Source organism: Arvicola amphibius, chromosome 3 (genome assembly GCF_903992535.2).
Source record: "Arvicola amphibius chromosome 3, mArvAmp1.2, whole genome shotgun sequence".
In the NCBI taxonomy this organism is placed as follows: Eukaryota; Metazoa; Chordata; class Mammalia; order Rodentia; family Cricetidae; genus Arvicola; species Arvicola amphibius.
The window spans coordinates 128,183,731-128,204,982 of NC_052049.1; the positions used below are offsets into that span (position 1 = coordinate 128,183,731).

At 38.6% G+C, this 21,252-nt stretch overlaps 2 protein-coding genes across 6 annotated transcripts in view; one reads left to right on the top strand and one right to left on the bottom strand.

Moving 5' to 3' along the window:
- Positions 1-21,252, top strand: part of Myo9a (myosin IXA) — a 188,958-nt gene that overhangs the window by 73,424 nt on the left and 94,282 nt on the right. For all 5 annotated transcript variants that reach the window (XM_038322373.1, XM_038322376.1, XM_038322375.1 and 2 more), the window contains exons 11-13: positions 775-909; positions 15,069-15,190; positions 20,158-20,299. In XM_038322373.1, coding sequence (XP_038178301.1) covers positions 775-909; positions 15,069-15,190; positions 20,158-20,299 — 399 coding nt within the window. The remainder of the gene's footprint in view (positions 1-774; positions 910-15,068; positions 15,191-20,157; positions 20,300-21,252) is intronic.
- LOC119809523 (60S ribosomal protein L21-like) lies at positions 3,643-4,172 on the bottom strand. Its single transcript, XM_038322379.1, has one exon. The coding sequence runs from the start codon at positions 4,170-4,172 to the stop codon at positions 3,690-3,692; it is 483 nt and encodes a 160-aa protein (XP_038178307.1). The 3' UTR covers positions 3,643-3,689.

A 21,252-nucleotide genomic window follows, 5' to 3' on the forward strand; every position in this document is an offset into this window, starting at 1 on the left:
AGCTTACTTTAGTTAATTTGCCTATTAGCCTTAAGACCCTATGGTGTGAGTTTTCAGGAAATTGTCAATGTATACTCACACTGCTCACCCTAATCACATCTCAATTAGTTCTTGTCAATTAAATGTTATTTTTAAAGTTGAGAAAAACTGTTAAACACTAATATCAATTATCGTATTATAACCACTGTAACAGGAAAGTATAGTTTGCTCTTGTTGATTGTCATTTTACATGTTTTACCATTTGTTATAAATCTGTTTTCTTAAAAAAATCCATTCAATATCATGTCCAATGATTAATAAATATCCATGTTTTTAAAAATATTTATAACAGATTATATGGTTATCATTACATTACAGATATTTCTTACTGCATGCCTGCCTGTGTGCGTGTATGTGGGTGTGTATGATATGCATATATGTCCAGTGTCCACAAAGACCAGCCGTATCAAATTCCCTGAAGCTGGAGTCACTGATTGTTGTCAGTCACCTGATGTGGGTTTAGGGAACTGAATGTGGGTCCTTTGCAAAAGATAGTATGTGCTCTTAATTGCTGAGCCATCTCTTTAGCCCCCACATATGTTTCTAAATTAGAATGAAGTACATTTTCCTGTTATAATGGTTTTATGTGATAATTTACATAAACGATTAACAGATTGCTGTATATTTTACTTAAATACTAGACAGCACCAGAACTGTTATAGAAAGGAGTATTTTATTACTTGTAATATGAGTAAGTTGGAGACTTGTTTTTAAATGTTTTCTTTTGTTTTACAGACTTTGTCTATTGGTGTTCTTGATATTTTTGGGTTTGAAGACTATGAAAATAATAGTTTTGAGCAGTTCTGTATTAATTTTGCTAATGAACGTTTACAACACTACTTTAATCAGCATATCTTTAAGTTGGAGCAAGTGAGTATCTAAATTTGTGTATGTCTGCCCTCTTGTCCAAACTTTTGAATATTTGTCATAGCTGTTTTACAGCTTGCATTTTTTTTTCCAGATAGTGTGGTGGTCATATCACTCACTGTAAGGAATGACAAATCAGAGCACAGATTTCAGCCATGTCATACTGAAGTTTCTTCTTTTTTCAGTAGTTGCCAGATACATTTGTTAATTTGTGTTTGTTTACATTTATCTTTGAATGAAAAAATGCATGAATGTGCTTCTGCTTTTTTTTTAGGAGTATTTTTGTTGCTTTTGGGTGTGGTTACTTATCTTTAATTTTTTTTAAATATTTATTTATTTATTATGTATACAGTATTCTGTCTGTGTGTATGCCACAGGCCAGAAGAGGGCACCAGACCCCATTACAGATGGTTGTGAGCCACCATGTGGTTGCTGGGAATTGAACTCAGGACCTTTGGAAGAACAGGCAATGCTCTTAACCTCTGAGCCATCTCTCCAGCCCCTTATCTTTAATTTTTATTTAACTGCATCAGTATCTGTTTCTTATGTGAGATCAAAGAATCTTGAGTGTGGATACAAAAGTGTTTCTGGTACTGGAGAGATGGTTGAGTAATTCAGAGCACTTGTTCCTCTAACAACCTAGTTTCAGTTCTGACCCCCTACATATATGGTGCATCACAATCATCTGTAATTCCAGTTTCAGGGGATCTAACACCTTTCATCTAACCTCGATGGGCACCAGGCATGTATGTGATGTACATAAATACAGACTGGCAAAACATTCATATACCTAAAATAAATAAATCTAAAATGTAAAAATAAACCAAGAAAACCACAAAGGCTTTCTTTTTCTTCCTTCCTTCCTTCCTTCCTTCCTTCCTTCCTTCCTTCCTTCCTTCCTTCCTTCCTTCCTTCCTTCCTTCCCTCCCTCCCTCCCTCCCTCTCTCTCTCTCTCTCTCTCTCTCTCTCTCTCTCTCTCCCCCTCCCTCCCTCCTTCCCTCCCTCTCTCGCTCTGATTTTTCTCTGTAGTTTTCGTACCTGTCCTGGAATAGCTCTTGTAGACCAGGCTGGCCTTGAGCTCACAGAGGTCCTCCTGCATCTGCCTCCCAAGTGCTGGGATTAAAGGTGTGATCCACTAACACCCGGCCGACTTCTATTATTCTTAGCTGTCTGCTAATTCAGTCTATTTAGATGAAGAAACCATTTTAGAGACCATAAATAAGATGGAAGGGAAGCATGGACATAAACTAGTGTGAATTAAAGCTAAGTGAAGTGTACAGTACCATAGTTCCATGGGGTGGGGGCTGTCTAGAAAGTGATGCTAACAGACGTGAACTGTAAGTATGGTTTTGCTGGGTGTGATGGCGCATGCCTTTAATCCCAGGAGTCAGAGGCAGAAGGATCTCTGAGTTTGAGACCAAGTTGGTCTACAGAGCAACCCTGTCTCGATAAAAACCAAAATAAATAAATAAAGTTAGTATGGCCTCAAGAATAATTTTATTTTAGTAAATTTAGATTTTTTCTATTAAAATTTTTAAAATTTATTTAACATATCAACCACAGTTTCCCTTCCTTCCTCTTACTGTTCCTACCTCCTTTCTATCCTCAACCCCCATCCACTCCTTAGAAAGGGTAAGGCGGGAGTCAACAAAGCATGGCATATCATATTGAGGCAGGACCAAGCTCCTCTCCCATGCATCAAGGCTGATCAAGGCATCCACCATAGGAAACAGGTTCCAAAAAGCCAGCTCATGCATCAGGAGCAGATCCTTGTCCCTCTACCAGGGACCATACAAACAGACCACTCTGCGCAACTGTCACCCACCTGCAGAAGACCTAGGTCAATCCCATATAGGTTCCCTAGCTGTTGGTCTAGAGTCCATGACTCCCACGTGCTCAGGTCAGCTGTCTCTTGCTTTCCGTATCATGATTTTGACCTCTTTGCTCATATAATCTCTCCTCCCTCTCTTCAACTGGGCTCCTGGAACTTGGCCTAGGGCTTGGCTGTGAATCTCTGCGTATGCTTCCATTAGTTACTGGATAAAGGTTCTATGATGACAATTAGGGTAGTCAACAGTCTGCTTACAGGAGAAGGCCAAATTAGGCACCCTTTCTATTGCTAGGAGTCTTAGCTGAGGTCATACTTGTGGATTCCTGGGAGTTTCCCTGGCACCAGATTTCTTCCTAATGGCCCGCTCTATCAAGATATCTCTTCTGTTGCTCTCCTTCTCTGTTCCTTCCCCAACTCAACTATTCCATCCTTTCTCCTCTCCCCTTTCCTGTACCTCATCCCAGTTTTCCCAGGAGATCTCATCTATTTTCCTCTCCCAGGGTGATCCATGCCTCTTAGGATCCTTGTTACCTAGTTTCTCTAGGGTTGTGGATTATAGCCTGGTTATCCTTTGCTTTACATCTAATATCCATATATGAATGAGAACTTACCATGTTTGTCTTTCTGGATCTGGGTTACCTCACTCAGGATGATTTCTTTCTAGTTCCATCTATTTGCCTACAAGTTCAATGTCATGATGTCATTGTTTTTTTTACTGCTGAGTAATACTCCATTGTGCAAATGCACCACATTTCTTTTTTTTTTTTTGCCATTTTTCTAATCAAGAATGTATTTCCAACACACTTAAGATGTATCAATTAGCAGAAAAAAAACTAGTAAAATCTGAATAGGAAAGACACAGTGAACCAGCATTTTCTTTCAGGGAGAAGAGACCACACTTCAACTTAAGAAAAACCCTTTACAGTCCAGATCTTTTATTTCTTTTTGTACATCAGGCCATGAATTCGTATGGAATGGGCTCCAGCAGCTCAGGCTCCTTCCCGTTAGTCCTCACAAAGTGTGCTTCTCTGGGTGGAGCAGGCTGGCGCTTCAGCTGAACCCAGGTGCCCTTCTCTTTGGCTTCCTTTTTCTTCTGGTCGTTCTCCTTCACCCGCTTCAGGAAGCTGTCTCTGCTCTTCGAGTGCTTGATGTGTTCAATCCGCACATTAATTCTCTTGGCAAGAATCTTGCCCTTAACTTGCTTGTTTACAATGGTGCCCACAGCATGCTGGGTGACATTGTAGACTCTTCCAGTTTTGCCATGGTAACATTTATGGGGCATTCCTTTTTGAACAGTGCCCATTCCCTTGATATCTACAATATTGCCCTTCTTGTAAATTCGTATGTACGTGTCCAAAGGAACAACTCCTTGTTTCCTAAAGGGCCTAGAGAACATATAGCGAGTGTCCCTCCTCTTTCCCTTTGTGTTTGTCATGTTGGCGAGTTACTGAAAGATGGCTACCGAGGCCGAAAGCACCACATTTCTTTATCCGTTCTTTGGTTGAGAGGCATCTAGGGGTTTTTTTTGTTTGTTTTTTTTTGTTTGTTTTTGTTTTTAGGTTCTGGCTATTACGAATAATATTGTTATGAGCATAATTGAGCAAAATATCCTTGTGGTATGATTGAGCATTCTTTGCATATATGTCAAAAAGTGGTATTGCTGGGTCTTGAGGTAGATTCATACCCAATTTTCTGAGAAACCGCCATACTGATTTCCAAAGTGATTGTACAAGTTTGCGCTCCCACCAGCAATAGAGGAGAGTTCCCCTTACTCTGCATCCTTTCCAATGTAAGCTGTCATCAGTGATTTTGATTTTAGCCATTCTTACAGGTGTAAGATTATGGTATCTCAGAGTTATTTTGGTTCGCATTTCCCTGATGATTACGGATGTTAAGCAATTCCATAAATGTCTTTCAGCCATTTGAGATTCTTCTGTTGAGAATTCTCAGTTTCAATCAGTACTCCATTTTTAAATTGCATTATTTGATACTTTGATGTTTAGTTTCTTGAGTTCTTTATATATTTTGGAGATCATCCCTCTGTCAGATGTGGGGTTGGTGGGGATCTTTTCCCCATTTTGTAGGCTGCTGTTTTGTCTTATTGTGTTCTTTGCCTTGCAGAAGATTTCTGGTTTCAGAAGGTCCCATTTATTATTTGTTGATCTCAGTGTCTGTGCTATTGGTGTTATATTCGGGAAGTAGTTTTCTATGCCAGTGTGTTCTAGGCTACTTTCCACTTTCTCTTATATCAGCTTCAGTGTAATTAGATTCATTTTGTGATCTTAGATCCACTTGGACTTGAGTGTTGTGTACGGTGATAGATATGGGTGGGTCTGTTTGCATTCTTCTACATGCCAACATCCAGTTATGACAGCGTCATTTGTTGAAGATGCTTTCTTTTTTCTATTGTACAATTTTGGCTTCTTTCTCAAAAATCAGGTGTTGGTAGGTGTGTGGATTTATGTCAGGGTCTTTGATTCCATTGGTCCACATGTATGCTTTTTTATGCCAATATCAAGCTGTTTTTATTACTGTAGCTCTATATTAATGCTTCAAATCAGGGATGGTGATACTTTCAGAAGTTCCTATATTCTACAGAATTGTTTTAGCTATCATGAGTTTTTTGTTAATCCATTTAAATTTAAGTATTGTTCTTTCAAGGTTAGTGAAGAATTGTGTTGGGGATTTCATTGAATCTGTAGATTGCTTTTGGTAAGACTTCCCTTTTTAATTATGTTTGTACTACCTACCCAAGAGCAGGGAGATCTTTCCATTTTCTGCTGTCTTCTTCAGTTTCTTTCATCAAAGGCTAAAAGTTCTTTTCATACAAGTCTTCACTTGTTTGGTTAAAGTTACCCCAAGATATTATATATATTTGTGGCTATTGTAAAGGGTGTTGTTTCTCTTTTTTTTCTCAACCTGTTTATCATTTGTATATAGGAGGGTTACTGATTTTTCTTAATCTTTTATCCTGCATGTTACTGAAGGTGTTTATCAGCTGTAGGAGTTCACTGGTAGAATTTTGGGGTCCACTTTTTTATACAATCATATCATCTGCAAACAGTGAAAGTTTGACCTCTTTTTTCAATTTTTATCCCCTTGATCTCCGTTTGTTTTATGGCCCTAGCTAGAACTTCAAGAACTATGTTGAATATGGAGAGAGCAGACAGCCTTGTCTTGTTCCTAATTTCAGTGGGATTGTTTTGATTTTCTCTCCATTTAGTTTAATATTGGCTGTTGGCTTGCTGTATATTGCTTTTATTATGTTTAGATATGTTCCTTCTATCCCTGATCTCTCCAAGACCTTTATCATGAAGTGGTGTTGGATTTTGTCAAAGACTTTTCCAGCATCTAATGAGTTGGTCTTGTGGTGTTTTTCTTTCAGTTTGCTTATATGTTGGAGTACATTGGTAGATTTTCGTATGTTTAACTGTCCCTTCATCTCTGGAATGAAACCTACTTGATTATGATGGGTGATTTTTTTTTTTTTTTTTTTTGATGTGTTCTTGGATTCTGTTTGCCAGTATTTTATTGATTGTATTTGCATCAGTGTTTTTTAGGGAGGTTGATCTGTAATTCTTTTTTTATTATATATTTGTGTGGTTTGGGTATCATGGTACCTCTAGCCTCATAAAAAGAATTTTTGGGGGACTGGACAGATGGCGTGGCAGTTAAGATCACCATGGCTTGCAAGTATCTATGAGATTTGGTGCCCTCTTCTGGCCTGCAGGCGTACATGCAGGCAGAACGCTGTATACATAACAAATCTTTAAAAAAAGTTTGTCAGTGTACCTTTTTCTTTTGTGTAGAACAATTTAGGGCATTGTTATTAATGCTTTTGAAATTTTGGTAGAATTCTGTGCTGAAACCATTTGGCTCTGGACTTTTTTGGTTGGGAGACTTTTAATGACTGCTTCCTTAGGGGGGTTATAGATCTATTTAAATCGTTAATCTGGTCTTTATTTAATTTTTGGTACGTGGTACCTATCTAGAAAATTGTCCATTTCTTTTAGATTTTCCAATTGTGGATTAGAGGATTTTGAAGTATTACTTAATGATCCTCTAGATTTCCTCAAGTTTGTTGTTATGATCCCCTTTCCATCTGATTTTCTTGATTTGGTTATTCTCTCTCTGCCGTTTGGCGTAAGGCATAGGTTTGGACAAGTGTTTGTCTATCTTATTGAAATTCTCAAAGAACCAGCTCTTTGTTTTATTGATTCTTTGTATTGTTCTATTTGTTTATATTTTTTATTTCAGCCCTGAGTTTTATTATTTCCTGCTAAATACTCCTCCTGGGTCAGTTTGCTTTCTTTTGTTCTAGAACTTTCAGGTGTGCTTTTAATGCTTTTAAGTCACTAGTGTGAGATTTCTCCAAAATCCTTTTTTCCCCTCCAAGACAAGTTAGAATATGTCCTGGAACTTGCTCAGTAGACCAGGCTGGCCTCGAACTCATAGAGATCCTCCTGCCTCTGCCTTCCGAGTGCTGGGATTAAAGGCACGCACCACTAGTGCCCAGGTAGATTTTTCCAAATTCTTTATGTAGACACTTAGTGCTGTGAAATTTTTTCTTAGAATTGCCTTCATTGTGTTCTAAAAGTTTGGATATGTTGTTCATTTATTTTCACTTGTCTTTAATTTCTTTATTTCTTCCTTGACCCAGTGGTGATTCAGTTAAGCATTGTTCATTTTAATTGACTTTGTAGGCTTTCTGTAATTTAGGTTGTTGAATTCTAACTTTAAGCCATGGTGATCCAATAAGATACAAGGTGTTTCCAGCTTTTTGTTAGCTGTTGAGATTTGCTTTGTGACTGAGTATGTCCTCAGTTTTAGAGAAGGTTCCTCAGATGTTGAACAGAAGATATGTTCTTTTGTGTTTGTGCAGAATGTTCTTTGGTTTTTTGAGACAGGGTTTCTCTATAGCTTTTGGAGCCTGTCCTGGAACTAGCTCTTGTAGACCAGGCTGCCCTCGAACTCATAGAGATCTGCCTGCCTCTGCCTACCAAGTGCAGGGATTAAAGGCATGTGCTATCACCACCGCCCGGCCAAGGGCAGAATGTTCTATAGATGTCTGTTAAGTCCATTTGAGTCATAACATCGTTCTCATATTTCTCTGTAAAGTTTCTGTCTGGCCATGTGCTCAACTATGTTCATAGCAGCTTTGTTTGTCATAGCCAGAAACTGGAAACAACCTAAATGCCCCTCGACCGAAAAAAGGATAAGGGAAATGTGGTACATTTACACAATGAAGTACTACACAGCAGAAAAAAAAATGACATCTTGAATTTTGCAGGCAAATGGATGGAGCTAGAAAATACCATTTTGAGTGAGGTAACCTAGACTCAGAAAGACAATTATCACATGTACTCAGCTCATAAGTGGTTTTTAAAACATAAAGCAAAGAAAACCAGCCCACAAATCACAATCCCAGAGAACCTATACAATGAGGACCTTAAGAGAGACATAAATAGATCCAACTACATGAGAAGTATAAAAAGACAAGATCTCCTGAGTAAATTGGGAGCATTGAGACCTTGGGAGAGGGTTGAAGGGGAGAGAAAAGGCAGGGAGGGGAGTAGAGAAAAATGTAGAGCTCAATAAAATTAAATAAAAAAATAAAAAAGTTTCTGTTTGGCAGACCTGTCCATTGGTGAGAGTGGGATATTGAAGTTTTAAATTTTTAATTTATTTTTATTATATGTATATGTGTGTGTGTGTGTGCGCGTGTGCGTGTGCATGCTTGCTTGCTTGCTTGTTTTTATGTGTACTGCATACCTGCAAGTACTTGAGGCCAGAAGAGGGAGTCAGATCCTGGAACTGGAGTTACTATAGGTAGTTCCCAGCTGCCCACTCAGCATGGTTAAAGGAAGGACACATTCAGTATCATATCCCTTACTGTCAGGTCTGGTTATAGGTATAACAGGAATTCTTTTAGTAGAAAGAGATTTTGGAATTGCCTCCCTGTGCATTTCAGGATCTTGTAGGAATGAGGTCATGGTCCCAGCCTGGACTCATGGCTTATTTACTGTAAGTATAGTCTCAGACAGCTTGTCATGGTCTACATCTCTTGAGCTACCTTTTTTACCCTCCTCTTCTCAGGGCAAGGAGCTTGTTGCAGTGTTAAGGTCAGATTTAGTCTTTAGCAGATACTAAATGCAGTCCTTGTGCTTGTTTGAGTGTGCCAAGCACTGAGGGCCCAAGAATGTCACTGCCATACCACCACATGGGTTCAGATATTGCTGAACTTGTACAGGAGTTGATTCTTCATAGATACCAGCGACATTCTTTACATTCTGGAGCATTTATCTTATATATTCTTTTAGATCCTTCAGTTGCTCCAAAATTATTAGATGCCCCCCTGTTAGACTTGCTTTAAGGAACAGCTACTTTGGAAAAAAACTTCCTGTTTTTCCTCCAAGGGACTTTGTCAGGAGCTTAACCAACTGTCCTTACCATGGAACTACTACCTCATATCACTTATTTGTGTGTGTGTGTGTGTGTGTGTGTGTGTGTGTGTGTGTGTGTGTAAAACAGCAATAATTTTTTTCAGAGGAAATAGTGGGAGACAGAAGACAATAAGATAGTTTTCTTAAAAGCTTATTGCTAGGTGGTGTTGGTGCACGCCTTTAATTCCAGCACTTGGGAGAGGGCAGGGACAGGTGAAGCTCTGTGAGTTCAAGGCCAGCCTGGTCTACAGAGAAAGTTCCAGGACAGGTTCTAGAGCTGCAGAGAAAAACCACCCCCCCAATAAAAAATAAACACTAAAGCTTATTCTTTAGACCTGCCTATTAATTATATTCATATTATAACATAGATGTTTAAAATGATATGCAAAATAGTGAAATAACAATTCATTACTCTCAATAATTATTATTTTTCGAGATAGGGTTTCTCTGGAACTCATTATGTAGTCCAGGCAGACCTTGAACTCAGATATTTGGCTGCCTTTGCCTTCTAAGAGCTGGTATTAAAGGTATATCTACCACCACTTGACTGTGAAATTATTTTTTTAAGTGAGTGAATATAAATGAATATATTACTAAATTTAACAAAGATAAGGACTTTTTTACTTTAATGTTTCAGTAGAATTAAAATACACATGGAAAATAGCATATGCATAAGATTATGACATCTTTGTATTAACACGTAAGTTATGGAAACTTTTATTTGTGGTAAACATTGAAAGTTAAGCATGTTATAATTTCTAGAATAAGAACAAAATAGTAGCCGGGTGGTGGTGGCGCACGCCTTTAATCCCAGCACTCGGGAGGCAGAGGCAGACGGATCTCTGTGAGTTCGAGGCCAGCCTGGTCTACAAGAGCTAGTTCCAGGACAGGCTCCAAAGCCACAGAAAAACTCTGTCTCGAAAAACCAAAAAAAAAAAAAAAAAAAAAAAAAAAAAAAAAAAACAAAATAGTAAATAAGTATAAAATCTTTTTCAAATTAATATAGATTATAAGTAAAGCAAAAATGACCCAGGCAATCCAAACACTAACAAAAGGAAGTATAAAAGAGTACCTGTGACTGGGGCATGTAGTTCCAGCTCTTTGGAAGGGCCTGGGCTACAAAATGAGAAGCAATGCCAAGAAAATATGATAAATTTGTGAAAGAAGAAATAGTAAGGTACCAGTGAGTGCATTAAATGTAAATGAGTTGATTGCTCTAGTAGTTGAAAACTGTCAGACTGATAAATAGCAAAGTTTGTCAGAGGCAGTCCTACTATTATTATACACAAAGCTAAAAGTAAAATGGTATAAAAAGGGTTTATCAAACATTAACAAAAAGTATTTGCAGCTCTATTACCTAATATAAAAGGAACTATCTCATATTACAAAGTAGATTGGTTTTTTCTGTGTGGTTGCTTTTAAGACAGGATTTTTCTGCCTAGTCTTGGCTGTCTTGGAGCTTGCTCTGTATACTAGGCTAGCCTTGAATTCAGAGATCTACCAGCCTCTGTCTCCATGTTGGGATTAGCAAGTGTATAGTCCCAAATTTATAGGTATCTGATAATTTATTGTCAAAGTACATGAATCAAAAATTAATAAAACTAAAATCAGGAACATGCATCTGTAAATGGGATATTTTAATTTCTTATCTTGAATAACTTAATAGAACCAACATTCATAACATCAGTAAGGCTGTAAGATACTTAAAACATCAATAACAATTGATGGGTACTTTTAAGGGTATCCAGTGCTCTCTGCCTTGCGGTATGAAAGTTTTCCTGAACTTACTGATTATTGAGAACCAGTTAATGAAATGATGTGTAGAATACTGAACTCCATCTGAAGAATGCATTTTTTCTAAATTCACATGGAATATTTATATAATTAGTGTTTATATTGTTTTGAACCATAAAGCAAAAGCCAACTTTCTAACAATTAACACATATTTTAGTACTGTAATAAAATTAAAAATATAAAGGTAGTGGTACACACCTTGGGAAGCAGAGGCAGGAGGATCTCTAAGTTTGAGGCCAGCCTGGTCTACAGAGCAGAGTTTCAGGACAGTCAGGGCTACACAGAGAAATGCTGCCTCGATAAAACATAAATAATATTACCATAGAAACTAATAAATAATGAGACTAGAAAGTACATGTAGAGGTAAAAGTTAGGAAATGCCCCTTTAACACTAGGGATATTGTAGAATGGGAAAACACTTGTTAGCATGTATGTGATTCTTAGAGTTCAGCACACACTGTGCCGAGCAACCCACAATAGCCAAACCCAAGTAAATATGCTTCTTAATAGTTTAGAAGATGAATAAACTAGAAACTAGCTACAGTTAACCAGCATGCTGTGGGGGTATAGTTAATGTTAGAACATTTCATGTTAAGAATCAGTGATCTAGAAAGATATTACTAAGAAAGAGAATTACAGACCAATCTCACTCATGAACACTGATTTAAAAATACTAAATAAAATACTGTCAAATCGAATCCAAGAAAGCCCCACATTGGGCACCATTCTGTAACATGAAGGGGCCTGCCATTCTGTAACTTGAGGGGTGGCTTGTTGGGGTTAATGTCCCGCCTGCTACCCCACAGCCGGCAAGCCCCAAAGAAAATCACACAAAGCTCTCTATAAGTTATAAAACTGATTGGCCCATTAGCCCAGTCTACTTATTAGCTCTTGTAACTTATATTAACCCATTGTTCTTATCTATGTTAGCCATTTGGCTCAGTACTTTTCACAGCAAGGCAGATCACATGTTGCTTCTTCGGAGTCTGGGCAGGTGTGGGAAGAATGGGCTTCCTCCTTTCCAGCATTCTCATGTTCTCATCACCCCGCCTCTATTTCCTGTCTGGTTGACCCACCTATACTTCCTGCCTGGCCAATCAGTGTTTTATTAAAATACATGATTGACAGAATACAGATAATTCTCCCGCACCAACATCAGAACCATCATCCACCATGATCAAGTTGGCTTCTTCCCACAGATGCAGGGATGGTTCAACATATGAAAGTCTGTCAACGTAATCCACCATATAAACAAGCTGAAAAATAAAAGCCACATGATCATCTCATTAGATGCCCAAAAAGCTTTTGACAAAGCACAACATCCCTTCATGGTAAAGGTCTTGGAGAGAGCAGGGATACAAGGAACATACCTAAACATAATTAAGGCAATATACAGCAAGCCAACAGCTAATATCAAACTAAATGGAGAGAAACTCCTAGCGATTCCACTGAAATCAGGAACAAGACAAGGTTGTCCACTCTTTCCACATGTATTCAATATAGTTCTTGAGGTCCTAGCTCTAGCAGTAAGACACCAAAAGGAGATCAAGGGAATACAAATTGGAAGAGAAGTCAAACTCTCACTATTTGTTGATGATATGATAGTTTACATAAGTGATCCCAAACATTTTACCAAGGAACTTCTACAGTTTATAAACACTTTCAACAATGTAGCAGGATACAAGATTAACTCAAAAAAATCAATGGCCCTCCTGTACACATGTGATAAAAGGGCTGGGGAAGAAATCAGAGAATCAGCACCCTTCACAATAGCCACAAATAGCATAAAATATGTCGGAGTAACTCTAACCAAACAAGTGGAAGACTTGTATGGAAAGAACTTTAAATCTTTGAAAAAAGAAATTGAAGACACCAGAAAGTGGAAAAATCTCCCATTCTCTTGGATAGGCAGAAATAACATAGTAAAAATGGCAATCTTACCGAAAGCAATCTAAAGATGCAACGCAATGCCCATCATATTCCCAGCAAAATTCTTCAAAGACCTCAAAAGAATGGTACTCAACTTCATTTGGAAAAGCAAAAAAACCCAGGATAGCCAAAACAATCTTGGGTAATAAAAGAATTTCTCAAGGCATCACAATCCCTGACTTCAAACTCTACTACAGAGCTACAGTACTGAAAACAGCCTGGTATTGGCATAAGAACAGACAGGAGGACCAAAGGAACCGAATAAAAGACCCAAATATCAATCCACACATCTTTGCACCCCAGATCTTTGATAAAGAAGCAAAAAATATCAAATGGAAAAAAGCTTATTTAACACGTGGTGCTGGCATAACTGGATATCAACATGTAGAAGAATGAAAATAGACCAATATCTATCACCATGCACAAAACTCAAGTTCAAATGGATCAAAGACCTCAACATAAAGAGCCACGTTGAACCTTATAGGAGAAAGTGGGAAATACACTTGAACGTATTTTTAAATAGAACCCCAGCAGCACAGACACTGAGAGAAACAATTAATAAATGGGACCTCCTGAAAATGAAAAGCTTCTGTAAAGCAAAGGACACGGTCAACAAGACAAAACGACAGCCTACAGAATGGGAAAGATCTTCACCAACCCCACATCAGACAAAGGTCTGATCTGCAAAATATACAAAGAACTCAAGGAATTGGACAACAAAAGATCACATAATTCAATAATAAAATGGAGTACAGACCTAAACAGAGAACTCTCAACAGAGGAATCTAAAAATGGCTGAATGACCCTTAAGGAAATGTTCAACATCCTTAGTCATCAGAGAAATGCAAATCAAAACAACTCTGAGATTCCATCTTACACCTGAAAGAATGGCCAAGATCAAAACCACTGATGGTAACTTATGCTGGAGAGGTTGTAGGGTAAAGGGAACACTTCTGCATTGCTGGTGGAAATGCAAACTGGTACATCCCCTTTGGATGTCAGTGTGGCGATTTCTCAGAAAATTAGGAAACAACCTTCCTCAAGACCCAGTAATACCACTTTTAAGTATATATCCAAAGGATGCTCAATTGTGCCACAAGGACATGTGTTCAACTATGATCATAGCAGCTTTGTCTGTCATAGCCAGAACCTGGAAACAACCTAAATGCCCCTCGACTGAAGAATGGATAAGGAAAATGTGGTACATTTACACAATGGAGTACTACACAGCAGAAAAAATAACGACAGCTTGAATTTTTGCAGGAAAATGGATGAAGCTAGAAAACATTATTTTGAGTGAGGTAACCCAGACACAGAAAGACAATTATCACATGTATTCACTCATAGGTGGTTTTTAAACATAAAGCAAAGAAAACCAGCCTACAAGCCAGAATCCCAGAGAATTTAGACAACAATAGGGACAGAGACTTACACAAATCTAATCTATGTGGGAAGTAGAAAGTATAAAAAGACAAGATCTCCTCAGTAAATTGGGAGCATGGGGACTTTGGGGGAGGGTTGAAGGGAGGAGGGGAGCAGAGAAAAATGTAGAGCTCAATAAATATCAATTAAAGAAAAGGAAAAAAAAAGCCAGTGATCACTCCCAAAACCTTGGAAAATGATCAGCAAATGAACTCTGATTTTAATTACTTCAGATAAAAGGAAAATACCTTGAAATAAACCTAACCAAGGAAGTAGAAGAGCTGTACAATAAAGTCTTGAAAACTTAGAGTAAGGAACTGGAGGCACTTGAAGATGGAATGATCATCCATGATCATAGATTTAAAGAATTTTGTAAAAAATAGCTATACTGTCAAAAGTAAGATATAAATTCAGCGCAGTCCCCATCAATGTCACTATTTATAGAAATAATCCTAAAATTCCCACGGAAGTGCAAAAGACCCCAAATAGCTGGAATGGTCCTGAGCACAAAGAAGGATACAGAAAATACCACTATATCTGATTTCAAGTCAAAAAGTCTTATTAACAAAATAACATGGTACTAGTACAGAAACAAACATTTAGATCAGTGTGATAGACTAGATTACCCAGATAAAACCACATGTAACTGCGGTCTAGTTAAAGAAGAAAAAACTTTGTTGTCATATGCTTGTCATTTTCTGAAAGACAAATAAGTTGATATTTTGTTCTTTGTGTTTTTCCAGGAAGAATATAGAACTGAAGGTATCAGTTGGCACAACATAGATTATATTGATAATACTTGTTGCATAAATCTTATTAGTAAAAAACCAACAGGACTGCTCCATCTTTTGGATGAAGAAAGCAAGTGAGTATAATGCTTTTCAGTTTCATAATTGATCTTTGTGCTTTTTGAGTGGCTTCCTCTTCATTTGAGACAGAACGTCATTCATTGTGTAACTATGGCCAGGTTGGGACTAGGACTACTGCAGGCCCATGTTAGCTTCAAGAGTCACAACAGTTCTTAGGCTCCTTAGTGCTAGCGTTACAAGCACGTACCACTAACCAGCTTATGTCTAAGTAAGGATAAATGATCTAATAATGTTTCAAATGAAGAATTAAGGGTTCTTATATATGTGTCTGTAATATATATATTATATATAACCCATATATATAAGGGTTCATATATATATATATATGCTGTAATATATATATATATATATATATATATATATATATATATATTTCCAAGTAGACTGCACTTTACTCCTGAACAAATTTTTTTTTCAGAATCCTCTTACAAAGTTTGATACTTTTTCTATGTATTTTATTCTTGAGAATTTCATACATTTATGCACTGAAACATTCACCTTCCCTTCCCCTCCAACCTTCCTCTTTCCTTCCAAATTATCTCCAACACTCCAAATTTCACGTCCCATCCCCTTTTCCCACCTTTTTTTGTTGGCATGGAAGATTCACTTGCCTCTGCCTTCTAGGTTCTGGGATTAAAGGAGTACTTGATCACACTCAGTTTTTGTTTTGTTTTGATTATTCACTAAGTTCTACCCAAATATGTATGGATGTTGATCTTTGCATGGGAGCATCACTGGCCACATCCTGATACACATATTTTAAAGATTTTTTGCACTCTCTCTCTCTCTGTCTCTGTCTCTCTCTCTGTCTCTCTGTCTCTGTCTCTCTCTCTTTCTTGCCCCCCCCCACCCCTTAGACAGGGTCTAGCTACATAGCCTTGTCTGTTCTTGAAGTTGAGATCCTGTCTTTGTGTCCTGAGTGCTGGCATTATAGGGATGCAATAATTCACTCAGTTCTTTTTTTTTTGTTTCCAGTTTATTTATTTTTTATTAAAAATTGCCATCTCCTCCCTTCCTCCTCCCCCTTCCCTCCCCTCCCCTCCACCCATACCCCCACTCCCTCCCTCTCCAGGCCAAAGAGCCATCAGGGTTCTCTACACTATGTTGAGTCCAAGGTCCTCCCAACTCCCTCCAGGTCCAGGAAGGTGAGCAACCAAACTGACAAGGCTCACACAGAGCCCGTCCATGTCGTAGAGACCAAGCCCATCACCATTGTCCTTGGCTCCTCGGTCAGCCTCCACCATCAGCCACCCTCAGAGAGTCCGATTTGGTCGCATGTTCCATCAGTCCCATTCCAAGTGGACTTGGTGGTCTCCCATTAGTTCTGTCCTGCCGTCTCAGTGGGTGAACGCATCCCTCATGGTTCTGACTTTCTCTCTCATGATCTCTCTCCATCCGCTCCTCATCAGAACTTTGGGAGCTCAGTCCGGTGCTCCAATGTGGGGCTCTGTCTCTATCTCCATCCATCGCCAGGTGAAGGTTAAGGCTCACAGTGAGCCCGTCCATGCTGTAGAGTTCACATTCATTGCCGTTGTCCTTGGTTTCTCAGTCCTCCTCCACCGTCAGCCACATTCAGAGAGCCCGGTTTGGTCCCCCGTTCCATCAGTTCCATTCCAACTGGACTTGGTGGTCTCCCGTTAGATCTGTCCCACCGTCTCAATGGGTAAACGCTCTCCTCACGGTCCTGACTTCCTTGCTCATGATCTCCCTCCTTTTGCTCCTCATCGGGACCTTGGGAGCTCAGTCCGGTGCTCCTATGTGGGGCTCTGTCATTTTCTCCATCCAATGCCAGGTGAAGGTTCTATGGAGATATGCAAGATATTCATGAGTATGGCAATAGGATCTGGACATTTCTGGCACCCTCTCCTCAGCTGCCCAAGGAACTAGCTGGGGGCGTCTTCCTGGACACCTAGGAACCCCTCTAGAGTCAAGTCTCTGCCAACCCTAGAATGGCTCCCTTAAGATATATAATTCCTTGTTCCCATATCCACCCTCCCTATATCCCAACCATCCTATTCCCCCAAGCTCTTCCCATCTTCCACTTCACACTTTTCTCTCCCCATCACCCCATCCCACCCCACCCCCAAGTTCCCATTGTTTGTCCGGCAATCTTGTCTACTTCCAATATCCAGGAGGATAACTATATGTTTTTCTTTGGATTCACCTTCTTATTTAGCTTCTCTAGGATTTTTTTTTTTTTTTACGAATTATAGGCTCGATGTCCTTTATTTATGGCTAGAAACCAATTATGAGTGAGTACATCCCATGTTCATCTTTTTGGGCCTGGGTTACCTCACTCAGGATGGTGTTTTCTATTTCCATCCATTTGCATGCAAAATTCAAGATGTCATTGTTTTTTACTGCCGAGTAGTACTCTAATATGTATATATTCCACACTTTCTTCATCCATTCTTCCACTGAAGAGCATCTAGGTTGTTTCCAGGTTCTGGCTATTACAAATAATGCTGCTATAAACATAGTTGAACAAATGCTTTTGTAATATGATTGGGCATCTCTTGGGTAAATTCCCAACAGTGGGATTGCTGGGTCCTGTCACCCTGCTTCTTTAGAAACTTTTTTGTCCATTTCAACGAAAGAGAAAAATTGATTGTATGCTTTAAAATTACCCCTGGGCTAAGTGGGCGGTGGTGGCGCACACCTTTAATCCTAGCCTTCTAGAGGCAGAGACAGGCGGATCTTTGTAAATTCGAAGCCAGCCTGGTCTACAAGAGCTAGTTCTGGGACAGGCACCAAAGCTACAGAGAAACCCTGTCCTGAAAAACAAAAACAAACAAAACAAAAATTACCCCTGGGTTAGGAAGTAAACAAATTGTTGCCTAAAGACAGTAAGATGAGAATATTCTACTTGAGTTTTATTTTGCAAATGCTAGGCTTTTTTAGGCTGGTACTTGGAATTGTTTACTCTTCACTTTCACTATCCATACCTGTTTTAAGTAAGAATACCACACAATTAAAGAATTCTTAAAGGGACATTTATTTTGACAATAGGTTTAGTGGCTTGAAATAAGGTAGGATTAGATTTGGTGATAGTACTGTAGAGCTATAGCTTCTTCAAATTTCAGGAATTTATAGTCCTTTCTAGAATGACTTTAGAGCTTTGGAATGAGCTTAGAGAGAAAGTTTTTAGGGCAGGATAGTATTTGAATGCACAGCTATTAGAATAATGTCAGTGTTGAAAACATACAAAAAGACTGGACAGTCGTGGTGCCTGCCTTTAATCCTAGCACTCAGGAAACAGTGGCAGGAAAACTCTACAAGGCCACCTTGGTCTTCAGAGTGAATTCAAGGTCAATCAGGACTACACAGAGATGTGCTATCTTTGAAAAGCGGAAGGAGGGAGGGAAGGAGAGAGAAAAAGAGAGAACAAATGAACATAAAAAATCTTGTTACTTTTGTTTAATCCCTGTAGGTGGCAGGTAGTGGTGGATGCAATTATTAGTAGCATTTGATTCCATTAACACTACTATACCTAGCATTTCGCTCATCATATGAACTAGAAAACCAGCTGTGGAAGGTTGCTTGACTTGTTTCAGCACACTGACAGAACTGGTACTATAAGCTGGGATGATCTGAAGCCAGTAATCATTCTCTTCCCTGATTCTATATTTGTTATAATTTTGAATAACTTCTACACATTAAGATTGGTGTGTAGCATCTTCATAACCATGTCACAATATTACTCATTACTTATGCTAACATTAAACTGTTTTCTGAAAGAATCCCCTTTTCTGTCATAGATCTTCTATTTGAAACTCCTAGTATTTCCATCCCTGTGATGAAAATACTTGAAAGATGAAAGACTGAATGATTTACTTTGGATCCCAGTTTAATTCAGTCTGTTTCTTTGGCTCAGTTGCTTTGAGCTTGAGGAGGCTGCACATCCCAGGACATCTTAGAAACAAAGATAAGGGGGTGAACGTGGGTCCTAGTGACTTACTTCTTTCAGTTAGGTCACACCTTTTAGTAGTTCGTTCAGTTGTGAATTATTATGACCCTGTCACTTCTTACCTGTGAACACTGCTACATTGAGGACTAAACATTTCATGTACAAATTATAAACCATTTGCCCCTGGATCCCAAAGACTTATGTCTCGCTCATAATACAAATTATTTAGTTCACCTCTAAGAGTCCCTGTATAGTTTGAGCTTTATCCCAAAATTCAAGTCCAGAAGGTAACTTTTAGTTGTAATCTCCTATACAATTAAAGATGCCTGTTGTGTACATTAACATACAGTTGTAAGGATGGCCACAGGATTAATATTCCTCTGCACGAGGGAAGGATGGGAGCATAGAAAGGAGGAGGGTCCTAGCCAAGGTAAAACCAAAACCCTCTTGGGCAACATTAAATTTTCATTGATCATCTATATCTATCACCCAAGTGATGGGATGGTATAATCTGATTTTTAATGGACTTTTTGGCTTTGCAGTCTCCAGCTTTTCTGGCAACTCTCTGAGGCTGGTTACCTGTAGATTTTTTTGGAGATCTTCTATGTTTCTGGCAACTCCAACTTCCTGAAGTCTCCATTGCAACTTGGGCTCACTCATAGCCATCTTCCTGGTTTCTGTCTCTGGCTGGTCTCCCTATTCTTTCTCTCAAATCTGGTAGAATTCCTTGCAATATCACAACTCTTACAAATTTTACATGTTTACAAAACCAGCATCACCTGGATGACACTAAAAACTTTTCTTTTGCTGCAAACTTTACTGTTGGGGCCCACTTATCCTTGGCTGGAGTAACCTCTTGAGTACTTAGACAGTGGTCATTAGCAAATAAATTTTGGGAAAACAGTTTTCTTGGAGGCCCTGTTTGAATTAGGCATGGCTTACTCTTGATTAACTACATTAATAGTGTATATTAGACAACTGTAATTATAATGTACTTTAGTGTTATGTTATATAAATGATATCTTTCTTATAATTTGTTACCTCTCCCCAATTCAGTTTTCCACAGGCTACAAATCAAACATTACTAGACAAGTTTAAACATCAACATGAAGAGAATTCTTATATTGAATTTCCAGCTGTGATGGAACCTGCTTTTATCATAAAACATTATGCTGGAAAAGTAAAATATGGAGTAAAGGTCAGTAAATTTCTTACTGAATGTGGTTTTAGAGCAGAGGTATGTCTTTTAAAATATAGAACATTTTATTCCTTTACAGTGTTTTTGCATGTAAGCATTGTTTATGTTCTTTTTTTCCTTTTTCCTCTTTTTTTTTCCCCCAGACAATGTTTCTCTTTTTACAAACTTAGAGATATTCCTACCTCTGCTTCCCAAGTACTGGGATTAAAGGTGTGCACCAACACAACCCAGTGTAAACATTGTTTCTTGATCATACCTATCCCCCAGTCTTCCTCCAGATGTGTGGTTACTGTCTCTGGCATACTACCCTCTCATGCAGTTTTGGAGTTTCTGGATCATTAGTAGCCTTTGGAGACATTTTGTAAGGATAGAACTAGAATTGAGATCTGTTTTTCTTTTCTTTCTTTCTTTCTTTCTTCTTCTTCTTCTTTTTTTTTTTTTTTTTTTTTGGTTTTTGGTTTTTGGTTTTTCGAGACAGGGTTCCTCTGTAGTTTTGGAGCTTGTCCTGGAACTAGCTGTTGTAGACCAGGCTGGCCTCAAACTCACAGAGATCCTCCTGCCTCTGTCTCCTGAGATCTGTTTTTCTTTCTTTTTTTTTTTGGTTTTTCGAGACAGGGTTTCCCTGTAGTTTCTAGAGCCTGTCCTGGAACTAGCTCTTGTAGACCAGGCTGGCCTCGAACTCAGAGATCCACCTGCCTCTGCCTCCCGAGTGCTGGGATTAAAGGCGTGCGCCACCGCCGCCCGGCTCTGAGATCTGTTTTTCAAATTGAACTTTCTGCTGGTTTCCTTCTTTAGATAGATCTATTAGGTCATTCTAGTGAACTTTTCAAATTTAGAAGAACAGATTGTGTCTATGTGTCTCAAACTCATTGTTTATTCTCATAGTTCATTTGTTTTGCTTTGATGTGATACTCAATGGTCTTTTAGGAACTTCTGAGCGCTGTTAGGTAGTT

Bases quoted from the DNA above. Each gene is read 5' to 3' on its own strand.
- LOC119809523 (XM_038322379.1), bottom strand. From the start codon at position 4,172: ATGACAAACACAAAGGGAAAGAGGAGGGACACTCGCTATATGTTCTCT.